The following is a 25,060-nucleotide window of genomic DNA, read 5'->3' as shown; positions in this document are numbered from 1 at the left end:
AAAAAAAAAAGTAAAATAAATCCACTCTGAAAGTAGTTACTTCCATGAAAATGTTAATGTAATATATTTATTACTAACTTAAAATTTTTTTTAAAAAATTTATAATATGGAAAAATAATGGTAATCAAAGTTATTTGGGCTCCTCAGTTTTTAAAAAGGAGTCCTGAGGCCAAAAAGTATGAAAAACAGCTTCTTTAGCACATGTACTAGTAAACCCTCAAATGCCTATAGAATTAACTAGATGGCGTTTAAAAACACACACATACACACACACAAAAAGATTCCCAGTGTTAAGGCTGGATGACTGGGAGAACAAGTATGCTAGGATCCAGAGAAAATTTTAATGGAGAAAGTTATGTTCATGAAAAACAAATACCATTTCCCTTTCCAGTGAAAATTGCTTTTATCATGAATATATATAATCAAATAGCTACAACTTCACAACTGATTAGCAAATATGTTAGCTTTAGTGCCAAATACAAGGTCAGTGTAGGTCTCTTTAAACAGTGATCATTTTTTTTCCTTCATAGAAATCATATTGCACTTTCAAAATTTGGTATAGGAGACCTGTATGTTTATCTTTTAAAAATGTACCAAGGTACAATAATTGAATGTGATTTTTTTTTTCCTCCTCATGGAAATTACAAGCTTTTACCATATCTCCACTGAAATTTCTACATCTGAAATTTTTAGAAAAGGCTATGATGAGAATTAAGAATGTATTACTTTTTCTATGCCTATTTACTTTAGGCACTCTACAGGCCTTTTAAAATACCCCCCCCCCCCCCTTTTTTTCCCCCAGTCTTCAACTTATTTGGTTCTTGCAGTGGAGACCTGAGCTACATTTGACACTGAACATATCAGAATCTACAGTCTTGGCTGTTTCTGGAAAGACTACCATCCTATATAATAAAAGGCTAATATGCAAATTGACTGGAGAGTCTTACTACCATCCTATATATTAAAAGGCTAATATGCAAATTGACTGAATGGTAGAACAACTTGTCGCTATGCTTTGACCACACTGACCACCAGGCAGCAAATGTTCAATGAGAAGCTACCCCCTGTTGGTCAGTGGGCTCCCACGGGAGCGCTGCTTATGGCTGGTGAGTGCAGCGGTGGTGCTGGGAGCCTCCCCCACCTCAGCGGCAGCACTAAGGACCTGTTGGGGGATATCCATCTGCCAGCTTAGGCCCACCCCAGGGAGTGGACACCCTCCAAGGACTGAGAGGCTGCAGGCCAGTCTGAGGGACTCCATCCCCTAACATCCCCTCCCAGTGCATGAAGGTTGTGCACCAGGCCTCTATTTTTAAAAGTGTTTAACAAATGTTTCCTTTTCTCACCACTGTCAGTCTCTAGGAGATAACCATCTTCCTTTCATTTCATTAAAAAAAAGTGTTTATGTTGCTATTGTTCCTTCTAAAATATATTGACTCTCCCAGTAACAAAATGTCTAGATTATAATCTGTTCATTTTGTGTTCAGATTAGGATTGCTGTCCCATCTTTCCACATTTCCATGGTGTAGGAGGCCCACTTCAAGGTTAAAAACCAAAAGTCACAGAAGGATTTAGGTGACGGTGTCATATATAACTCAATTCCAGCTCTTTTGAATCCTGTTAGCCCATTTCCTATTCCTGCCATCAGATTTTAAAACATACTAGTGTGGAAAGACTTCAAACTATTGCAGACAATGCTCTACATATTTGCATAATCTTTATTAATCTGGTCATGTTTCATGGTGGAACTTAAGACTATAGCTAAGAAGGAACAGGCTCAATTTGATGTAAATACTAAGCCAATATGCAAAAATATTCATTTGTTCATTAAATGTCCACTATGGATGTTACTGTAACCAACATTTGGTAAACAGTGGTATACATGGATGTGATCCTTATACTTTCCATTTCTATGGGCTATACTGACCCACAGGTTTAAATGGTTTCTTTTATCAGAAGTGAAAAGTTGTTTTATGTTGATCCCATGAAACTACATTATGATGACACTCATTCTCAAGTGTTAGGTAGTATAACAGAGAAAACCAGACTAGGAATGTTGGCTGTACTATTAATTTGAACTCTGTTCTTTCAAAGTACTGTCCTTTTATTTGAAAGACATCAAAAGTAATGTTAGTTCTATTATATTACTAATAAGACATTGAAAATCTAACTATAAAATAAACTCTGAATTCTATAAAGAATTCCACATAAAGCCCCACGTACTCTGTCCCAGGGAAGCACTGTTTTCACAAGGACTTAATACTGTTGAGGTAATTTCATTTTCTACTCTCTGCAGCTGGAAAAGCATCTAAACATGAATTATGACCAAAGAGAAAACAACAAAGAACTCAGGTGAAGTTTTTAATTCAAAGATAAATCAGTCTGTCCTTTTAAGAAACCAGAAATATTTGACAGGTTATGTTTGACTTTGAAAAGCAATACTACTTTTGTATACTGAAAAATAAAATCTTTAAATTTGACTTTTTGGTCCCATTCTTCATCTATTGATGTATTTGCTACTATTTACAAATAAAAATGTGTCTTTGTAATTCCTTTGCTAAATTCTAGTCCTCTTATGCATTAATCTGAATAACATGCATAGTTTAATTTTTAAGGCAGATGGTAAACTTTTCTAAAGGTCTTGTGAGATTTCATCTTATCATGGGGCCAACACTATTTCACAAAATGTAATACATTTTTTAAGGTTGACGTAAAGAGAACTTGAGCAACTAAAAAGCAAAAGCTTAGGCAGTATCTGTGTTGCCTAAGATGCTATGATTATGTTCTGTTTTCCCATGGACAACAGGAACTGGTACAAAGCCTGAAAATAAAATATAAACCCAAATCTCAAGAGCATTTTAGGAAAAGTACCAATTGCCCAGCTACCTCTTCACAATAGCTGCAAAGGAAGAAATGTTCTCTTAAGACTTTCAATTTCATGACGTTACATTCACACCTGCTAACCCAGGTGAAGAGCTTTAGACCAACTTAAACAGCAAACTGTACTTTTGTTAATACTAAATACTATTTTTCTCTTAAAGCAAGATAATTCTAGCATTTCCAGTGTCAGGAAGCACAAATACTATTAATCATTCTTTGCACTTAGAAGTTCCTCTTTATCTTGTCCTGAAGGATGAACAAAAGCTAGAGGTGTACGGTTCAGAAGGTAAACTGCAGCATGAAGACCACCTATGTTCACCCAGACAGTGTGCACTTTGCGCCACACATGTTCCATTCCAGATAATGCCTGTGTACACACAAAAGGCATAAAAGTAATTAGCTTTAATGACTTGCCTGTTTCTAAACCAGGGGTGGGGAACTTTTTTTTTTGCCAAGGACATTTGGGTATTTCTATCATCTGCAGTCCATACAAAATTATCAACTTTAAAATTAGCCTGCTATATTTGGTTAAGCATTTAACTTGCCACCAAATGATTTTGTGGGCCTGTTCTAGACCAACCAAGAGTCTTAGGTGCCAATAAGAAACATTAGGGAAAGGGAACACAAATCCTGTTCAAACTAATATCCCTGGGCCTTCCGGCTGAGTTTTTGAGGTATTGCACTGTACCTTGGTAAAGCATTTCTTGTCCTGAGTAAGTAGTGCAGCTCTGCCTGTCCCTGGTTTACAGATACGGCCCATCTCCCATAGGCAAGCTGGGTAAAGGTTCCAGTTTCTTTTCTTGGAGCCCATCCTATAAAAGAAGGCCCAGTGAGTCAAACATGCAAAAAATATCTAAGACTGGAAAGTTATTAAAAACTCATGGCAGCCCTAGTTTGTTTGGCTCAATGGGTAGAGCATCAGAGCCTGCAGACTGAAGAGTACTGGGTTCGATTCCAATCAAAGGCAAATAATGGTTGTGGCTTGATCCCTGGTCAGGGCACATGGAGGAACCAATGTGTCTCATCAATGTTTCTGTCTCCCCCTCCTCACTCTAAAAAGATCAATGGAAAGTTGTCCTTGGGTAAGAATTAGTAGAAAAATACATTGCAGTAAGATTCTGAAGTATGTAAAACAGTTGCCATTTAGAAGCTAGAGTATTATATGTCAATGAAATGAGCAATCAGACCTAAAACTGCATAGAATTTGGAATAAGTTTACAGAAAAGAACTTTGAGAACTGTAAGCATATAAACTGTCCTTTTAATGAGCATGAACAGTCAGTCCATTGTAGGAACTAAATCAGTATTAAAAATAATTTATTCTGAGAAATGAGAACCAAGTTTTCCTCAACGTTTTTGAATTATGTAATTCAACAATGGTTTAGAAAGAGGATGAACTTCCTGTGATGGTCAAGATTAAAATGTAATACATTCCTCAGTTTTCAGAAAAGAAAAAAAAAAAAAAAAAAAGGTGACTCTAATATCCTATATAATGAAAGGCTAATATGCAAATTGTGCTGGCCAACTGCCTGCAGCTCCTCCTCCTGATTGGCCCCACCTCCAACTGCCCCCACCCCACCCCAATGAGGGGTGGGGCAGCTGGCCAACTTACTCCCCTTCTCCCCCGCCAGCCCAGTTCGGGTGGGCCAACCATACCCCACCTGTACACAAATAGTCATGTTACAATGCTTCAGTTCTACTGACAGTCTGCTAAAAAGAACGAAAGGTTTTTACATAAACTCAGAAAATACAACAGGTTTAGAATACACATGGTACTAGTATAACAAGTGAAAGTAAAACTCAGATTCTTAAAAACGGCCCCACCTTTTTCCAAATGGCATGTCTGTTACAATAATGTCCACAGAGCCAGTTCTCAATGGCAGGTTGCAGATATCCCATTGAATAGCATCTATGGGCAAACCCCAGGACAATTTGCTGTGAGTACAAAGGAAAAATACTTCAACATATTTGAAGAATGAAATTTAAATTTTTTTTCTGAAGAGACTGCTATAAAGTACAAAATACTACTAAAATATCAATTGATATTGACAATATCAATAAAAAATTTTAAAGTAGAATGTATAAAGTATAAGTCTATAAAATAAAACCAAATTTATAAGAATGACTAAGTGATTTTTATGGTTAGGTTGGCATGCAAAAGAGGATTAAGGGGAAAAACAAGATTGCAACACAACTAACAGACAACTATGAAAACTTGCAAATTATGTAACTGATGATGTAAAACAGATAAAATAGACACTGGATCAACACTAAAGAGGGGGGAAAAGTGAGGTGACATCTGAAAGATGAAGTTTGATAAATCTACATAGTAATAAGAGGAGATCTAAAAGCAGATATGTAAAATTAGTGAATATAGAGGTACTTTAAGATAAAAAAAAAGTATTTGTATCATACTATTAAATAAGCAGCAAAGAAAGGTAAGATAAAAAAAAAAGGCAGGGTCTGGCCAAGTAGTTAGACTGGTACAGGGGTGGGGAAACTTTTTCTGCCAAAGGCCATTTGAATATAACATCATTAGCTTAATATAATTCACTTAATATAAATCTGTGTTGCTATGAAAAATGTTCCCAGATTTATTGAATTTTGAATCCCACCTTCGGTTGCCTTGGCAGGGCCAGACCAAATGATGTTGCAGGCTGGATGTTCCCCCACCCCTGGGTGAGAGCATCATCTCAATATGCCAAGGTTGTGGGTTTTTTGATCCCCATTCAGGACATATACAAGAATCAGCCAAAGAATGCATAAATTAAGTGGGACAAAAAAACTGATATTTCTCTCTATCCCCATCCCTCTTTGTCATATATTAATATAGATGACAAGATAATAATAATAGCATGATTTAAATCTCATTCAGGCAAAGCTACTGGTTTAAGAAATAAGATACAACAGGAAAACAAAATATGAGCATAAATGAAGGGTTATATTATTGATATATAATAAAGAATTTAAGAAAAATCATGATATAATGGGGGGAGTGAGAAACACATTGAAAAAAAAAGTTTTATAATCACAAGCACCAATAACTGCAACAAAGTAACAAAAAATATTCAGAAAACAGAAAGATAAGAATCAACCAATGAATGCATAAATAAGTGGAACAACAAATTGACATTTCTTTCTCTCTTTAAAATCAATAAAAAAACACAACTGTTTAAAATTTAAATGGAGTCTCACTGTTTATTTTGGTTAAATCATGTCACAATACACTTGGGGTATTAATCATATAAAGTCAGAATCTAAGTGTTAAAGATGCTTAAGGTTTACCCTTCTTTGCCCTGGCCAATGTGGCTCAGTTGTTTGAAGCACTGGCATGTATAGGTTGTAGGTTTGATTCCCAGTCATCAAGGCACAAACCGAGATTGTGAGTTTGATTCCCCTTTGGGGCACGTACAGAAAGCAACCACTCTATGTTCTCTCACACATCTAAAAATAAGTAAGTGTATTCTTGGATGAGGATTGAAAAAAAATTTACCCTTCTTTAATTTGGCTCTTGGTCAGTAAAGATGAAATGTTATTTGCTGCTCTATTCACAGCCAATGGATTATTATCACCAGCAATATGAAAGCAATTAGACCATTCAGTAGCCCCCTAAAAGACAAAGAGTATATATTGAAACAGAAGTCACAACTGCAAAAAATGATTAAAGGAAAAAATCATTTCAAATGTCAACAGATAAGGCATCCAATCCAATAGTCAAGTGCTTTTCTAAAGTGGCAAAACCCTGCATGTTGTCAACTTTGCTATACCCCCCGTTTGAAATGCCCTCCTATTCTTTCTCTGCTTGCTGAACTCATCTTTCAAGACCTGTGTGCATAAACCCTAACTCTCCAAGCTGCCTCATTTGCTCCTCTCTAGAGTACTTTGTACATGTCTGTCACTGTACTGTGCTGTTTTAAATTATTTCTATGCCTGTCTGACTCTCAACAAATCTGAGAACTCAGGTCTAGTATTTTATTCAATCTCTCACACAGCAGTATCTGGCACACTACAGTAGGCATTACAGACCTTAATTACAAATGTAGTTTGAAAAAAATAACCAAATCAAACTGACTTACCTATATCCTTTTGTGAATATAAGATTTTGCATAATCTGATATATTAGAATATTTGAGAATTTCAAAATACAATGTAATCTCCACTGTATATATAGGCTTTTGAATGAATGATAACCACCTTGTCCCTAAAAGGATTTTGCAATTTTAGGTAAGAAACATGTCAGCACAATGTAAATACCTAGCTGCTACATATTTGTGGAATAAGGTGGCATACTCCCGTAGGCCTGAACAATGTCTGTGCAGATTAACAGGTTTCTGACATGAAGGCAGGGGAAGTTCTGCCCTCTGTTCAGGGATGAGTAACAAACACCTCTTTCTTTGTAAATGGTAATATCCATTCACCCATGAACACAGTGTTTCACAGCTTTTTCTTTTGCTCGGACACTTGAGAGTGATGTAGAGGGGACGTAAAAGAGACCTAGAATCCGATGAAAGCCTCTCAGGTGACTCTGATTCCCCAACATTCATTTTTTTTCTTCAATACCTATTTAGATTCCTAGTCTCTAAAAGACTTAGGTTTTGTAATACTTCCAGTTTTAAGGGGAGTATTCTTACTCAAGTATTTTATACTTTGTCGAACAAATCTAGATACATAACTTGTCAAATCATTTAATAATTTCATTCATTTTGATCATATATCAGCTTAGGTAGGTAGGTATGTGTGTGTGTGTGTGTGTGTGTGTGTGTGTGTGTGTGTGTATGTATATATATATATATATATATATATATATATATATATATATATTTCCCCCCCCTTATGGAAAGGGGCCTTTGATTTCATTGTCTTCTACGCTCATTGGTTCTAGAACATCCTGAATGTAACTTTTGCTTATTAAAAGCTAAAGAAAATTTATTACCTCTATTGGTATTGCCCCTGTTCCACACATTGGATCAACTATTATATCAGAAGGTTGAGGCGAACAGAGCCTAGAGAAAAGAAAACAACCTATGTGAAGAGACTTTAGCCAACAGCTGAAGCCACCACAGTGACTATTTCTGAAGCTATAAAATCAAGGACCTATTATACTAGCATGAAGAAACACCAATTAATACTCATTTAAAAAATCAACATGTTGACTCTATATCTTAGCTGTAAAAAAAAAACCAAAAAAAAAAAAAAACCATTACATATAAAAGTATCCTTTTACTGTTACCCAAAATCCCATTTCATTATAGATGAAACTTAGTCTTTAAATCTTTTAATATACAGTACATGTATGCCTTTAGAAAACACATTTTGCATATAAACCTGTATTGGTACATTATAAAACAACCCCAAACATGTTTCAAATAGAAGTGGCAATTAGACATTCAGTATTCCTTTCCTTGTAAATAAGTTTGCTATAAACATATTTGCTTTACTATGAGTACTTAGTACAGTAATTCCTCACTTGATGTCATTGATAGGTTCTGCAACTTTAAGTGAAATGACATATAAAGGAACCAATTTTATCATAGGCTAATGGATATAAACAAGAGTTAAGTTCCTACACCATCTCTGGCATCTAATCAATGCTATAAGAAACGATGTTATTTGAGGACCTGCTGTATTTACTAGGCTTGGATTTAACTCTTTGCAGGCATCATCTCATTAATCCTTTTCATAATCCTATGAGCTAGGTTGCTTACTATTCTAATTTTACAGATAAACTGATGCAAAACCTGTCCATAGACACAAAACTAATAGGTGACAGAGTCAGCCATTACTGTTAGTGGCTTAAATGTTACCCTCTCTCTGAAGCACCCCCTCCTCAGGTCATTAGGTTTCTCCTTTTGTCCTGCTAGTCTTTCCACATTTTATTATGGTATTTTTACATGTAAGGTAATTATTTACCTCCCTCTCAAGACTTTGAGATTCTTGAAATAACACTGCATTGTTGTTTAATATCTGTCCAGCTCTACCTCCCTGTTTCTGCCCCTCCACACATGGCAACAGAACTGTTAGCAACCCTGGACTCCCAGCCATTGCTGCCAGGGTCTGGGTGAACACTTAACCAAGACTATGTGAATCAGATTCTCTCTTCCAAGAATTTGGAATAAAGAACTAGAAGCCCCAGACAATAGGGAGTTGGTCGTTTGAAAATGGGAATACATAACTGTGGATGTGGGCAGCCATTTACACACATGAACAGAGAAAAGAGCACACAAATCTCTGGGAGAGACAAAAGTTTCCAAGATCTGGTTCCTATTCTTCTTGAAACATGGCTTTCAGTTTTCCTGTGGATTCCCCACAATTTCTCAGTATTTTTCCATTAAATCCCCTTCCCACACCATCAACACTTTTTTAAATCTTAAAACTAGCTTACTTAGGTTTCTAATAACTGCATCCAAAATAACTATTCATATCCCTGACTCCTACACCACAATGCCTGGCAGCAGATAATAAATGTTTGTCAAATAAATGAAGACTGGGGGTGAGGGGAGATAAAAAAAAAAAAAAAAAAAAAATGAAGACTTAATCCAATGTCTCCAGTTTCCTATTATTGTCATCGAATTGATAGGCTCTAACTGTGTTTGAACTGTAACTCCATGGATGAGGAGGTAAAAGAGGACTGCCAGGATATGCCAGACACTGCATATAACAGGTATTTTGCATATGTTTCTGCATTTATTCCTCACTAATAATAATTGAAGAGTCACAGCAAACCGGTTTTTCACTCTAAAAAATAGAAACCTAGAGAAGACAATCTTGTCTGAGTGGTGGAAAGAAGCACCCAATAAAAAAGGGAACAGGGAACAGGGAAAAGAAGCAAGCAAGCTGGATCTTACATTCGGGAAAGTGGAAAATTCCAGGATGATTCCTAGGTTGCAGTGATTATAAAATTTAAAAATTCCCGAAACTGGTTTGGCTCAGTGGATAGAGCATTGGCCTGCAGACTGAAAGGTCCCAGGTTCGATTCCGGACAAGGGCATGTACCTTGGTTGTGGGCACAGCCCCAGAAGGGGATGTGCAAGAGGCAGCTGATTGATGATTCTCTCTCATCGATGTTTCTAACTCTCTATCCCTCTCTCTTCCTCTCTGTAAAAAATCAATAAAATATAATAATAAAAAAATATATATATATATATAAGTAAAAGCTCTCTGTGTTCATTTACACATTAGACATTTAAAAAAAAATCTCTGCTTTTATCTGCTTCACTGACAGAAATGAAACAAAGTAAAATTTTCTCTATTTCCCAACATACAGTATATTCTTTCTAAACAATGTGGCAATGCTAGTCAAGAGGTAAATGAAAATTATCTTCCCATTTTAAAATCAATAAACTGATATAGTAATTAAGTGATAGTTTCAGGATCATAAAGTATCAACACTGGACACAAGAGAAAAACAGATCATCAGCTTTTTATACTATTCTTTTTTTTTTGTTGTTGTTAAATATATTTTATTGATTTTTTACAGAGAGGAAGGGAGAGAGATAGAGAGCTTGAAACGTTGATGAGAGAGGAACATCGACCAGCTGCCTCTTGCACACCCCCTACCGGGGATGTGCCCACAACCAATGTACATGCCCCTGACCGGAATCGGATCCAGGACCCTTCAGTCCGCAGACCAACGCTCTACCACTGAGCCAAACCGGTTTCAGCAGCTTTTTATACTATTCTTTATCCACTAAATCCCCACACAGTACCTCAGAAGAAATTCCAAGTGTTTTGAAGGGAAAACTGAAACCAAATTGCCACTTTAAGCTAGATGGTAAACCCATTCTCTTACCTGAGCATCCCATAAGCAAGAGTAGATCTTAGAGTCGTAGGTCCAAAATGTGTGATATTTCTTCGGTGGAGGCTCTCTTCTGTCAATGCGATGCCCACAATAACTTCATTATCATGGATATTCAAAAGCACCTAAAATTAAGCAAGATAAAATAAAATAGTCTTAGAATTGTTCAAACTACACTCATTACTAGGATTTTTAAATTTTAGGCTTTATTATTTTTTTACTTTATTATTGAGGTATACTTTACATAAAGTACACAAATCTTAAATATGTAGCGCAGTGAATTTTTACCTATGTGTACACTGTAACTGCCACTCAGATAAAGATATACAGTATTTCCATCACACCAGAATGCTCCCCTTTGCCCTTCCCAGTAATTATTAATCTGACTACTACTATATATTAGTTTTATCTTGTTTTGAACTTCATATAAATGAAATTTATATAACTTTTTAAAAAATATATATTTTCTTGATATTTTTACAGAGGAATAGAGAGTTAGAAACATCGACCAGCTGCTTCCTGCACACCCCATACTGGGGATGGCCCTGCAAACATGGTATATGCCTTTGACCGGAATGGAACCTGGGATCCTTCAGTCCATAGGCTGATGCTCTATCCACTGAGCCAAACCGATTAGGGCAATATATATAACTTTTAAATTTTAACATCTATTTTATTCATTTTCTGTATTTGTAAGTTCGTTATAACCATGTCACCTTCATTTTTATAATATATTTTGAATGTCTATGGGTTTCTTAATATACATTTTTTTAAATATTTTTTTTATTGATTTCAGAGAGGAAAGAAGAGGGAGAGAGAAACATGAATGATAAGAGAGAATAATTGATCGGCTGCCTCCTGCATGTCCCCTATAGCAGTGTTTTTCAACCTTTTTTGGGCAAAGGCACACTTGTTTCATGAAAAAAATCACGAGGCACACCACCATTAGAAAATGTTAAAAAATTTAACTCTGTGCCTATATTGACTATATATAAAGTAATTCTCTTGAATAGGAATCAAATAAACACAAAGAAAGTATTTTATAATTACTTTATTATGAAATATTAAGTAAACAAAATAGTGAAAAATTATAAAATTCTTGTCTTGTCTGCACCTACGGCACACCAGGCAACATCTCACACTAGTGTGCCGCGGAACAGCGGTTGAAAAACGCTGCCCTATAGGTATCAGCCCACAACCCGGCATGTGCCCTGACTGGGAATCAAACCATGACCTCGTGGTTCATAGGGTGATGCTCAACCACTGAGCCACACAGGTAGGGCCTTAATATACATTTTAAAAATTTTAACTTTTAAGTAATTGTTAATACAACTGCTTTATCACCTATTATTTTCTAACTTAATGTTTTTTAAAATTTGACTCCATGTATATGAAATGTTTTCTGTCCTATAGTTTTTCTAACATAATACTATCTAATAAAGAGGGAATATGCAAGTTGACTGTCACAGATGCACCCACAGCAGAGTTCTAGTAACAAGCCTTAAGGAGCAATCAGCAGGGGTCTGAGGCTGCGTGGCACTGGGCCAGGGCAGGGGACCTGGGGCTGCACCCCCCGCCCAGTGGGGCTTGAGAGGGGACTCAAGGCTGCGTTCCTGCCCCAGCACTGGGCCAGGTGACCTGAGACCACACCCCCACCAGGTGGGACTTGACAGATTTGGGCAGGCTAGGTCTGGATCTCCCCCAATGGGTTGGGGGCCAGCTGGGTCTGGGTTTCACGAGATTTTGAGGTGCCGCGGTGGGTGGGGACTTGACTCTGGGTCCCATGGTGCGTGCCAGACTCTGACAGGAGGAAGATTTTCATATACATTTTACGAATTTTTTTAATCTGACACTTCTATTATAAAGGACAAATAGCAATATTAAAATATTTCCTCTAATCCCCTTTTAATCTCACTAAATATAAACTATTTTTTTTTAAAAAAATATATTTTTATTGATTTGTTACAGAGAGGAAGGGAGAGAGATAGAGAGCTAGAAACGTCGATGAGAGAGAAACGCCGACCAGCTGCCTCTTGCACACCCCCCACTGGGGATGTGCCCGCAACCAACATACATGCCCCTGACCGGAATCGAACCTGGGACCTTTCAGTCCGCAGACCGACGCTCCACCACTGAGCCAAACCGGTTTCGGCTAAATATAAACTATTAAAACAAAAATAAAATGTCTCATCATGATCTTAGAAGCAGCAGACACTTATCTAGTCATAGGCAAGCCAGTATTCTACACACTTTACATTCTCATTTCATATTTACACCATCTGAGCTAGATACTACATTATCCTCCTTGTTTTAGATGAGGAAATTGAGGCACAAGGATGTCAGCTTATTTGCCCAAAGTCATATTGCTTGTAAATTAGGACCTGAACCCAGGTAGTATGGCTCTAGTATCTGTCTTCTGAGCCTCCTAGTTAACTTTTTGGACATTAGTGTTCTAGTTAGCTTTATTCTTATGAGGAAAAAAAGGAATGGGGAATTATTGTTCTGATTTGATATGCAATAAAATACAAGGTTACAGAGAGAATAAGTAGCTTGCCCCAGATTCAAGTATCCCAAAAGCAATAGAAAATGACTTCTTGATAAAAACATCAGCTGCTAGGGACCTTTTAAGCTGTTAGAGATTTAAAAACAATTTAGTATGGTTCACATGTGAATCACCCACGTAATAGAAGATTGAGACTAAGAAGAGTAAGCATGTTAAAATGAGATATCTGGGGTTGAGAATCTAGCAGAACCGGCTCTAGGATGAGTATTAACAAGATGTCCTGATTTTAGGAGATCCGAGGTTTGTTTTAAAAATGTACTCCAGCCCAGTCATTGTTTCATGCACCTAGAGGTCGCTGGTTCAGATAGTGGGCACAATCCCCAGCAGGGGGCGTGCAAGAGGCAACCAATCAATGTTTCTCTATCATCAATGTTTCTCTCTCTCTCCCTCTCCCTTACTCTTTTTTTAATTTTAATTTTTTTTATTTTAATGATTTGTTACAGAGAGGAAGGGAGATAGAGAGCTAGAAATGTCGATGAGAGAGAAACATCGACCAGCTGCCTCTTGCACACCCCCTACCGGGGATGTGCCCACAACCAATGTACATGCCCTTGACCGGAATCGAACCTGGGACCTTTCAGTCCACAAACCACTGAGCCAAAACGATTTCGGCCCTCTCCCTTACTCTCTCTCTAAAAAAATAATCAATTGATCCCCAGAATATGTTGTCAGTTTGGCTGAAATAAACTCGTATAAAAATTCTCTAGCCCTGGCCAAGGTGGCTCAGTTGGTTGGAGCATCATCCTGTACACCAAAAGGTGGCAGGTTTGATTCCTGGAAAGGGCACATATCCAAGTTGTGGGCTCAGTCCCTGGTGGGGGCTTGTGCAGCAGCAACTGCTTGATGTTTCTTTGTGCTTCTTTTCCTTTCTCTCCCCTCCTCTCTCTAGAATCAATAAAGCAAAAATATATTTAAAAAAATTTTTTCCCTCTAAAACGAAGGTACTCTGGTTGAATTTTATAATCTGAAAGTCCATATAATGTTGTACAAAGTACTAGACTAGAAATTAGAACACTCAAGTCTTAATAGTTCTCATCTATTGAGCTCATAGTATATACCAGGTATTACACCAAACACTTAAAATGTATTATCTAATTTAACCTTCAGGACACACTTAGAGGTGTATACTACTACTGGTTCTATTTGAAAACAGGCTGAGAAAGAATATTTTATCCAGTTACACAGTACAAAATCTAAAGTTGGATCTAGATCAATCTCCATAGCCCATGCTCTTATTAGCCACACACTATTAGCTCTGTGGCCTTAATCGTCCATAGATTACTAGGTTAGTCTGAAAATTCTACAAACCTATAATGGCATTCTGGAATCATCACAATCAGAGCCTGTACCTACCTCCACATCAAAGTTGGTCATGTCAGCCTTCCACTTAAAATGATCTTGAACAGCACCCCCAAAATCTCTTGCAGCCTCATTTGAGGAAAAGCAATGTTTCTCTCCTGCCCTGTTGCACGTGACTCTGAACTTTAGAACTTCGGGGTCAGTGTCTTCTTTTAAGCTCTCCTCAGTCTCATTTTTGCAAGATGCCAAAACATCACCTACTAATGTTGATATCTCTTCTTTGATGGCTGGCTTTTCATAGTAGTCTATAATATGTGAATCTAAGGAATTGTTAGACAACTCCTTTTTGACATCTCTCTCCTCTCTTTTGTCTCGTCCATTATCAATCTTCTCTTTACTTAAATTCTGATTTAACTTTTTACGCTTTGTTTTTTTTTTCTTGAAACTGGTGTTAATTTTCCATACTTTTAAAGGGTCTGACCATGGAAGCTTCCCAGCCAATTCTTCAAAATCTTTTAGGACTTTTTCCTAGAAGGGACAGAGAATAAAATCCATTAATTTTTCACCACTTTAATTAAACAAATAAACTCCTACTTTGCCTGCAGATTACATTAATCATTTTTTTAAGGGTGATAGGGGTGCAAAACAAGAGTCAATAAAATAATGGTTGTAATTGAGGAAATAAAAATCTCTTTGAAAATTAAGACATATACAAATTAAATCACTAAAGAAGAAAACAAGACATACTAATAGATCATAAGTTGAGCTTTAAGATTAAAATATAAGCAATAATAAACTATTAACAGTAGTTACCTCCGGAGAGGTGAAGTGGATGGATGAAAGAAAAGGAGGGCTATCTACCTATCTCTCTTTAATTACCTTTTGAATTTTGTGTTGTGTATACATACTAATTTTTTTTTTAATCCTCACCAAATCAAATCCATTGATTTTTAGAGTGGGAGGGAAGAGGAAGGAAGGGAGGGAGGGATGGAGGAAGGGAGGGAGGGAAGGAAGGAGAAACATTGCTTTTTGAGAGACACATCCATTGGATGCCTCCCACACTTGCCCCTGACCAGGGCGGGGATCAAACCTGTAACCCAAGTACATGCCCTTGACCGGAAATGGAACCCGAGACCCTTCCTTGTGAGGGCTGATGCTCCAACCACCAAGACATACCAGCCAGGACCATTATTAACAATTTTTTAAAAGAAAAAAATTTTGAGCAATTAAAAATTTACCTATGCAATTTCTAAATAGTATCTAAACTCATCTTTTTAAAAAAATTGAAATTCTTAAAGAAGCCCAACATAATCTCACTCCTGCCTACTTCTCATACATCACTTCAGGATACTTCTCTCCCTTACTTCCTCTGCTTGGAAGTTATTTGGTTCTCATGGTCTCTGCACTGCTGGCTTTCTTCTCATTATTTAATAGCATTTCCTCTGAGAGACCTGGTCTACTAACATTAGTCCTCTCAAGTCTTCTCTTTCATTTTATTTTCTTTACAGAGCTTAGCATTACCTAAAGTTACTAGGTTTATATATTGTTCACTGTGAGAGTGAACCAGCAATATTTTGTGTAAAAGAAAGGAGCTGGCTGCCATCTTAGGTCCTGCCATTTGATATGACCTTCAGATTCTCAGGGGGCCACCATCTTAGGCTCCACCTTACCCCTACCCTTCCTCTGAATTAGCCAATCGCACAATAATGGGAACCTGACCTCTGAGCCCTGACCAATCAAGTCAGAGTTCAGAGTGAAAGGCAGGGCAAACCCGTGTCAGGAAATAAAACCCTGAAGGGACTTCCCATTTGGTGTGCTTTGCCCAAGATTTCCAGCTGGCACAGCACCCTCTGCAGGAGTAAATTTGCCTTGCCAATCCAGTTTCAGTGTTTGATCTCATCGTTGAGAGCATTTCTAACACCACCAAAGTTCCTCCCAGAATTAAGTGCAGGGAGGGAAGGACTTTACCTGTCCTGACCATTGCTATAAGCCACATGCATAGAAAAGTGCTTGATATACAAAAGGTATTCAATAAATAGCTGTTGGATAACATGTGATGAAATGTTAAAATGGGTGGTACAGAGCTGTCTAATTCAGCAGCCATCAGTCACATGTAGCCAATATTTAAATGATTTAAAATTTAAAATTCAGTCACATTAACCACATTTCACACACGGGTAGCCAGTGGTTATCATGCTGGACAGCATAGACACAGCATTTCCATTACAAAGCTCTACTGCAGAGTGCTGGTAGACAGTATTTGTCATAGAAGATCAAAGCAGAACGAAATCAATGCTGGCTGATGGAACTAAAACTTGAAATGGAAGTGAGTGAATGCTTTGATACTAATTGAAACCTGGTAAAATAATGGCAAATTTCAGATTTCGCAGATCTAATTCCATTTACAAATAATTTTCCTATAAAGGGCACTAGGTTTAACATGGTGGAATAATACTGGTATAGCCCCTTTCTTTCTCCAGAAACCATAGTAGAAGAAAAAACAACAGTAATACCAACTCTATCTTAATAGAATCTGCATGATATCCATAACCTAGAACCATAACATGGGAATTCTAACATAAGAATTCCCAAGTGCAGTGAAGGTCAAACAGGTACAATAAGACATAGAGGAAGAATGCCTATAGAACTCAAATAAAGGGTAGGCCAGTCTGCATAGTAGTAGCAAATAAACTCTTCTTGGGAACAGCTGGGAACAAGTATGTGCATGGACTCTGTACTGAGAAGCAGCAGGGGAAAGAAATGGAGATTGAACAAGGAACCTCACAGACAAGTTCTATTTGCTGAAAGCAGTCCATTGGTAAGGCAGAACTGGGACCAGTACTCTACGTAGTAAATAAACCTGAAGCTGCTGATCTCTTTAGGCTACGAAGAAGCAATAGTTAAAAGAACTAATTTAATGGTGTGGAAATTATATCTTGCCAGGCCAATGTGACTCAGTGGTTGGGCATCAACCTATGAATCAGGAGGTCACAGTTCAATTCCAGGTCAGGGCATATGCCCGGGTTGTGGGCTCAGTCTCCAGCAGGCAGTGTGCAGGAGACAGCCGATCAATTATTCTCTCATCATTGATGTTCCTATCTCTCACTCTCTTCCTCTCTAAATATAAATATATTTTTAAAAAATCCTATCTCAGTAAAGCTATTTTTTTTTTTAAAAAAAGAAGAAAACTCATTCACCCACAGCCCTTTGTCGGAAGGAACTTCAAAATAAATCAGAAGGGTTTCTTGCTGACCTGGTGTTAACAGTTTCTGGCTTCTCCCAGGAGAACCTCCTCTAAATAGCAGGTCCAAGAGGAACTCCCTCATTCAAAGATGAGCAATTATCAATTATCATTCACAGAAGAGCATAAAAAGAAAAAAGAAGGAACAGAAAAACAAATAAATTTAAAACAAAAAACAAAAAACGACTATCAGAAAGGCAATGCCTAAGAGCAGCTGAAAGCTATAATCAAATATATTGACATAGCATCAAAAAAATGTAATGAGGCTATACGAGTAATTGAAAAAAGAAGAGCTCAAGGCAGACATAGACAAACAGAAAGAGGGGAGGAGCCACCTGAAGAAAAAACAGGAGCTTGTAGAGTTAAAAGAAAAATAACTTACAGATGCTAACCTTAAAAAAAAAAAAGTCTATAAATTCATGACATCATCTGAATTCTTAAAAATACCCATTAAAATGCTTAAACTAACAGGCTTTTCATAAGACAAGGCAAAGTACAATGCTACAAAGAATAAAATTATGGTCAACAACAGAATAAAAGCTAGAAGCAAATGTTTAAAAGCAGTGTTTTACTGGGGCATGTTGCAACTAAAGTCCACGAAGTAAAGGGTTTAACAATTTTTCATGGTCACAAACAACAGAAGTTACCCACGCACAGATCTGAAAATCTACTTTAATACTTGCTGATCTTTACCAGCAACCTCTTTTGTACTTACAAAGCAACCCTGAAAAGCTGGCTCACATATAACCATTACATAATATCAGATTAACCACCAATTAGAGATCAAAAACACCAAAATAATACAAACTCCAAGCTGAAAAAAAATGCAGGAATTGAGAGAATACAGTCAAACCTCGCATTTCTCGAACATCTCTCCTCTCTAAAAATTTGGTTCTTGACTAAGTTGTTCTCAGAAAAAAATGATTCCACTGTTGACCAAAACTTCAGTTAACCCTTTCATGTGGATACCTCAGCATGACAAAAAAAAGTCTTGCAGGCAATCCTTGCTACTGGCAATTAGCAAAATTTTAAAATGTAAAGAGGCAATCAAGAGTGCTAATGTTGTTAAGGGTGTAGAAAGTGCTCACAAAACAGCTATCTCAGGCAATTGAATAGGTAGAAAAACTGTTGTTTAGATAAAAGGAAAAGCAATTAGCCAGTGATAGCATTTTGGAGGCAACAATATATGAAAAATTCCTTTAAGGCTAATAGGAAGGATGTGGTTCAATAAATTTAAGAAGTGTTTATTTATAGATTAAACAGTACATTAGGCATGTACTGAATATAAGAAAGGTTGAAACAGAGAATCATTTTGGGGTCTGGAATGGATTAATTCAATTTACATTATTACTAATAGGAAAAAATGATTCTATTTTCAAACAAATTGTTTCTTGAACAGCCTTCTGGAATTAATTAAGTTCAAGAAACGAGATTCCACTGACTTAATAGGGCCACCAAGTTAGAAGCAAGAATTAAAAAAAAAATTTTTTTAACTTCGTTTTTAAATGCCTGCTAACATTTATTTGTGGCTATTAACATTTTGAAATACTTAGCAGCATAAATGTTTAGTAGCCTACCTATCGTTTACTAGTTTCACAGATAACGATTCAGTTGGCAATGACTACCAGAAGTCTGAAGTGATATAATACTAGTGTTGAAAGTTACATTTTTTTGGTTATTACAACTTTTATCTATTTTCAATCTGAATTCTTTTAGGTTTGGTTTTAATTTTTTTTAGGCTGTGGGTTACCACACCACTTTGGTGTTTTTTTTGTGTGTGTATTTTTTTTTTTTAATTCTCACCCCAGGATATGTTTTTTATTGATTTTTAGAGAGAGAGGAAGGGAAAGAGAGAGAGAGAAAGAAAAGAGAAATATCAATGTGAGATAAACATTGTATCAGTTGACACCTGCCCTGACCAGGAATCAAACCTGCTATCTTTGGTGTATGAGATTGACACTCAAATTAACTGAGCCACCCAGCCAGGGCTGATTGGTTTTTGAATATTTTAGAAATCAACCTATTGCCAATAAATAAAACTTAGAGAATTAAGCACCATATCATAGTTTTTAAAAACAGGTTATTTCTCATATAGGCAATAAAACTAATGGAAATAAGTTTTCAAGCATTTGATTCTGGAAACCTGACCAAAAAGTAATGTGGAAAAATACTAACGCCTTACTGAGGTCTATTTTCAACCTTCAGCTTAGCAGCCTCTCAATATTTACGAATCAGATGCTAAATACAAGTTGGAGACAAAGCTGTTGTCCTAACAACTGAAGAATTATTTGGACAGTACTTTGGCTTTATTTCAAAAACTAAACTTAGAGAAAAAAGCCAGGCAAAAGCCCAATGGTGAGGGAATGTGTTATCGGTAGATGATACAAACTGTCGCTTGCTCTTTGGTTCACAGACAGGAAGCAATTCCATTTGAAACCATATATATCAGCAAAGCTGACCTAAGGTATATATATATCTTTTGTAACAAAGTCAAACAAACAAACAAAAAAAGTCAAACAATTTATTTCTTATAAGTTTTGATGTCTTCGATATTGATTTTTATATTTTCTTATTCTTTCATCTTTTAAAAAAATAAGGTATAAATGACACATACATTTTAGTTTCGGGTGTACAATATTTGTATATATTGAGAAATGATCATCATAGTTAAGTCTAGTTAACATCTGCTACTGTACACAGTTACAAAATGTTTTGTCCTGTGATGAGAACTTTTAAGATCTCCTCTCTTAGCATCTTGCAAATATGCTATATAGTACCATTAACTATAGTTGCCATGTTTTAAATTGCATCCCAATTACTTATTTTATTCCTAGAAGTTTGTACCTTTTGACCCCCTCCACTCATTTTGCCCATTCTCTACCTTTTCCAAGACTGATTTTTAGAAACAATTTCTGGGCCCTGGCCAAACAGTCAGTTGGTTAGAATGCCATCCCAATACACCAAGGTTGGGGGGTTTGATCCCCAGTCAGGGCACATACAAGAATCAACCAATGATTCTTTCTCAAATCAATAAAAGTTTTAGAAACAACTTTTAGGTTGGACTGTCAACAAACCTCTGGATTTTATTGTAAAAACTTTCCCAGTATTCTATATGATAAAAGCAGCAGTAATGCTAAAGGATAGAGTATGAAAAGTAGAAATAATCCTTTGGGAATGATAGCTCACCTTTGTATCTTTGAACTGGTAATCTTTAAGCTCCTGAACAACCACAAATAAATTATCAACTGATCTCAGACGATGAACCTGGTGAGGAAAAAAATGTTAGAAACAAATTTCTGAGAAAGCTTTTGAATCACACCAACTATTGACACTGAAATATAAAAATGATGTACAAAGACTTTAAAGCACCTAATACAGCAATCTCTTCTCGTCAGTGGTTTCAGTTATCTGTGGTCAACCACTGTCCCAAAATATTATATGGAAAATTCTAGAAATAAAGAATTCTTAAGTTTTAAATTGTACACTGTTCTGAGTAGCTTGATGAAATATCATCCTGTCCCATCTAAGACATGAGTCATCCCTTTGTCCAGTGTATCCAGAGTATATATGCTAACCACCATTAGTCACTTAGTAGCCATGTCATGGTATAGTGCTTATGTTCAAATATCAATTATTTTACTTAAGAATGGCTGGGAAGTACAAGAGTGGTGATGTTAGCAATTTGAATATGCCCAGGAGAAGCAGTAAAGCAGGGGTCCTCAAACTTTTTAAAATGGGGGCCAGATCACGGTCCCTCAGAGAGCTGGAGGGCCAGACTATATGAACAACTAATTCCTACTGTAACACCTCGGCTGCGCTCACTGCCCAAAAAACCTGGCGGGCAGGATCAGACTCCTCTGCGGGCCGCATGTGGCCCTCGGGCCGTAGTTTGAAGACCCCTGCAGTAAAGTGTTTCCTTTAAGCGAAAAAGTGAAAGTTCTTGACTGAATAAGGAAAGAAAAAACTGTATCTGAGGTTGCTAAGATATATGGCAAGAATCAATCTTATACCCATGAAATCACCTAATTCATAAGTTAAACTTTGTCATAAGTATATATATGTAGGAAAAAAACATAGTATATATAGGATTCTGGGGTTTTTGGAATGTCTCTCCATGGATTTAGAGTGACGGGTCTACTGTGCCTATAATTTGTATTTAAATTTTTTTTCCATTTCCCCAGTCTCCCATCTTTTTGGTATCTAACATTTTCTATTCCACTAGAGAAAAGGAAGGACAGATGAAAGAATAGAAGCTTAGTGTGTTATGCGAGCAACACAGGTTTGGGAACTAAGGGAAATACAGTCAAGAGAAACTTTATCATATTTCTCATAGCTCTCTGGGGTACACTGTATATTGGGGTTAAGAGCATAGGACTTAATCCAGCTCTATGATTACAGGCTGAACAACCCTGGGCAGATTACATAGTACTAAGCCTAATAACTAATGAGGATAATAATGCCTATCTTCACAAAGCTATTGAGGTTATTAACTAAAATACTGGATGGAAATACCTGCTTACCAATTCATCCCACACATTTGGGGGTGTGGGGTTTCTACTATATGCAGACACTAAGAGCTTGGGAGACTTAAAAAAAAAAAAAAAAAGACAATCCCTGTCCTCATGTTGCTTAAGTGGTAATGAGATATAGCTTAGCTGTTTTATTCTAATGGGCTGCTGACCTTCACTTCTCACCTACAGTGATTCCTAATTACTTTTGAGCAGGTATTTTTTTTAATAGATTAAAAAAAAATCTATTATGCTTCACCCCCAAAATCAAAACTTCAGCTAGATGCTTAAAGTAAATAAATTTAAAGATGTGTAGCAGATATACAGAATTCCTTCAGGTACGTGAAATTCTTCCGGTGAATTCACCCTCAGGAAATATTAGGATCACTTCTAAAAATATAACAAACCTAACAGTCAAACTTATAAATCAGTACCCAATACAAAATACAATAGGCAATACCCATAAAATTATCTATTTAGAAAACTATTTTAAATATTGCTTCATTCAAACCTGAGCCAAACTTTCCACTGAAATGTCAAAATATATCTTGCCCCGATCTTTGCTGATTTTGCATGATGATTTCAATTTCTCTCTCACTTCATCTGCAGCTGCTTGCTCAAAACCAGTAGGTACAGTGGCTCCAATAGTGACTCGAAGATGCTCGGACTCACTTCTGGGGACACTTTCGGTCACGTGTGTATCCCTCTGGTTCTCATGAAGGTTCACATGCAAAAGTTGGTTAGTGGCTTCTTGAACATCAGACATGTTGGCAGTGCTTCCAAGATTCTTCAAAAGCAGTAGAGAAAAGAAAAAAATAATCTCCAAACATTACCACCTCATGTATCAACTATAAGTAAAAACATCTGTTTTGGAGGGCTAGAACAAGCAACACAACTGATATAGCCATATTCACCCAAATCAGTATTCACTAAAGATAAAAGGATGGAATAACATGGGCATAGATGTAAAATACATTATTAAATAAGCAATATAGATACTATGGAAAAAAAAGAAGAAAGACAAATAAAAGAATTTCCACAGCACACAATGTTTGGTTTGGGATCATCTATGTTGATAATAGTCACCTCATAACTACAATAGTTAACACTCCAAAAACAGAGGCTACTAGAGCGTATTCAAATACATTTCTGCATCTGGTCCTTTTTTAGATAGCAGTTAAGAACGTGGGGACTGGAATTTCAGACATAGATTTGACTTCTTGCCCTCACCATTCATAGGTTGAATGGCATAGAACACGTTTATTTTCTTGTGCCTCAATTTTCTTATCTGCAAAATGGGAATTAAAGAATACCTTCCCTCTAGAGTTGTTGGGAGACTTAAGTGGTACCGGGTGGGGTTGGGGTTAGAGAGGTGGGAAGTGGAGATCAATAGCTCTCACCCGATTTTTTAAGGTTTTGCAACCTAGAAGTAGGTACCTACATTGTCTTTGTTCCGTACAGGGTCAAGCGACAGCGTCTAACACTAATAAAAGTCAATTCCTGCTCTTACTGAGCTCACAATCACTGTGAATAAGAGCTCCAGCTTCTAAAGAAAGAGGCTAGCACGGCCAGGGGAGGGTTTGTGGTTGAGCGCCAACCTATGAACCAGGAGGTCACGACATTTGTCCGGGTTACTTGCTGCTCGATCCACGATCCATCGGGCAGGAGGCAGCTGATCAATGATTCTCTCTCATGGATGTTTCTATCTCTCCCTCCCTCTCCCTTTCTCTCTGAAAAAAAAAAAAAAAAAAAAATTTAAGCTGATGGATTAAATAAATGAGATCCAAGTCCGTAAAAGGACATATCCTGTTCAAGGTCAGAGGGCCAATCAGCGGCTGAGGCTGGAATGAAAACCGCGTGTCCGGACCCCCGCCCTCAGGGCCCTCATTACAGGAATCGCGAGAGGCGGTCAAGGACAAGAAGAGCCGGCGAGAAGGGCTCCACAATGACACCAGGCAGAAGTCCGGCCCGGCGTTACCCCAAGTTACCAAGACCAAGGTCGCCCCTCCCTCCCAAGGGCTAGCGATTCCACACCCAGCCACTCCCACCCGCCGCCCGTTTACCGGCCAGCAGCGTAGACTCTTCCGGCTCTGCACGCCGCCGCCTCAACGTGCTCAGGTCACGCGGCCGGAAGCAGACCCTCGACAGCCCCGGAAACGGAAGTCAGGCGGCGCCGTCGTCGCGGCTCCGAGCTGGGGCGCCGGCGCTGGGGTGTGTGGAAAGAGGAGCATGCGCACATCGGTCTGTGCCCGGTGGCGGCTGGGCTGATAGGGAGTGGTCCATCCCTGCAGTCGGCGACAGCATGGTCTGCACGCTGCGCCTGTGGAACTGCTAGCATTTCTAGAGTGCTTGTCCGTTCCAGGCATCGAGTAAGTGCTCACAGGCGTCCTTTGTTCCAACAACTACCTGACGTGGCCGTTCCCGTCTTAAAGCAGGAGAAACTTAGTCTGAGAGAGGTTACATATCCTGACTAAAATGTCAGGCACAGCACTTTCCAGGCAGAGCTGGGACTTGAATTTAGATGATGTGACCAGAATTCTCGCTGTTAATATCTGAGTTAGTGTTGCTCAAATAAATCCCTGAGGTATGTATGTACAGTAGTCTTCCAACGCCCGTCCCTCCTCCTGCACCCGCACACTTAATTTCGTAATTTTGTTTTCCACTGTTTTAGTTATCCTGGGCCGACAACATTATATGGAAAATTCCGGCAATAATAAGTTTTAAGTTGCACCCTTTTCTGAGTGGCAACTTGTGCTATCCTGCCCCGACTTGCCCAGT

At 37.6% G+C, this 25,060-nt stretch overlaps 1 protein-coding gene and 1 long non-coding RNA gene across 4 annotated transcripts in view; both read right to left on the bottom strand.

Moving 5' to 3' along the window:
• LOC311631662 overlaps positions 1 to 25,060 on the bottom strand; it is a 263,842-nt gene that overhangs the window by 7,506 nt on the left and 231,276 nt on the right. The gene's annotated exons all lie outside the window — the stretch shown is intronic.
• THUMPD3 (THUMP domain 3 tRNA guanosine methyltransferase) lies at positions 2,346 to 24,430 on the bottom strand. Of its 3 annotated transcripts, none has more exons than XM_084901980.1 (10): positions 24,346 to 24,430; positions 22,794 to 23,069; positions 20,961 to 21,038; positions 14,588 to 15,061; positions 10,666 to 10,796; positions 7,810 to 7,879; positions 6,370 to 6,485; positions 4,701 to 4,811; positions 3,566 to 3,689; positions 2,346 to 3,244 (listed from the first exon to the last, which is right to left on the bottom strand). In XM_084901980.1, the coding sequence occupies exons 2-10, from the start codon at positions 23,046 to 23,048 to the stop codon at positions 3,083 to 3,085; spliced, it is 1,521 nt and encodes a 506-aa protein (XP_084758106.1). In that variant the 5' UTR covers positions 23,049 to 23,069; positions 24,346 to 24,430; the 3' UTR covers positions 2,346 to 3,082. The 3 variants fall into 3 exon arrangements, with proteins under 3 accessions (XP_084758106.1, XP_084758108.1, XP_084758107.1); XM_084901982.1 differs by having other exon boundaries at positions 23,724 to 24,358; XM_084901981.1 differs by lacking the exon at positions 24,346 to 24,430 and adding an exon at positions 23,720 to 24,334.

Source organism: Pipistrellus hanaki, assembly GCF_964339955.1.
Source record: "Pipistrellus hanaki genome assembly, chromosome: 13".
NCBI lineage: Eukaryota > Metazoa > Chordata > Mammalia > Chiroptera > Vespertilionidae > Pipistrellus > Pipistrellus hanaki.
The sequence above is the reverse complement of the archived record's forward strand: the minus strand, read 5'-3'. Positions and strand labels throughout refer to the sequence as shown.

Bases quoted from the DNA above. Each gene is read 5' to 3' on its own strand.
- THUMPD3 (XM_084901980.1), bottom strand. From the start codon at position 23,048: ATGTCTGATGTTCAAGAAGCCACTAACCAACTTTTGCATGTGAACCTT. The intron at 6,486-7,809 runs GTAATAAATTTT...TTTGTCTTTTAG, and splicing joins CAGGGGCAATACCAATAGAG to GGGGCTACTGAATGGTCTAA. The intron at 3,690-4,700 runs GTGGGGCCGTTT...CTTCTTTTATAG, and splicing joins GACATGCCATTTGGAAAAAG to GATGGGCTCCAAGAAAAGAA.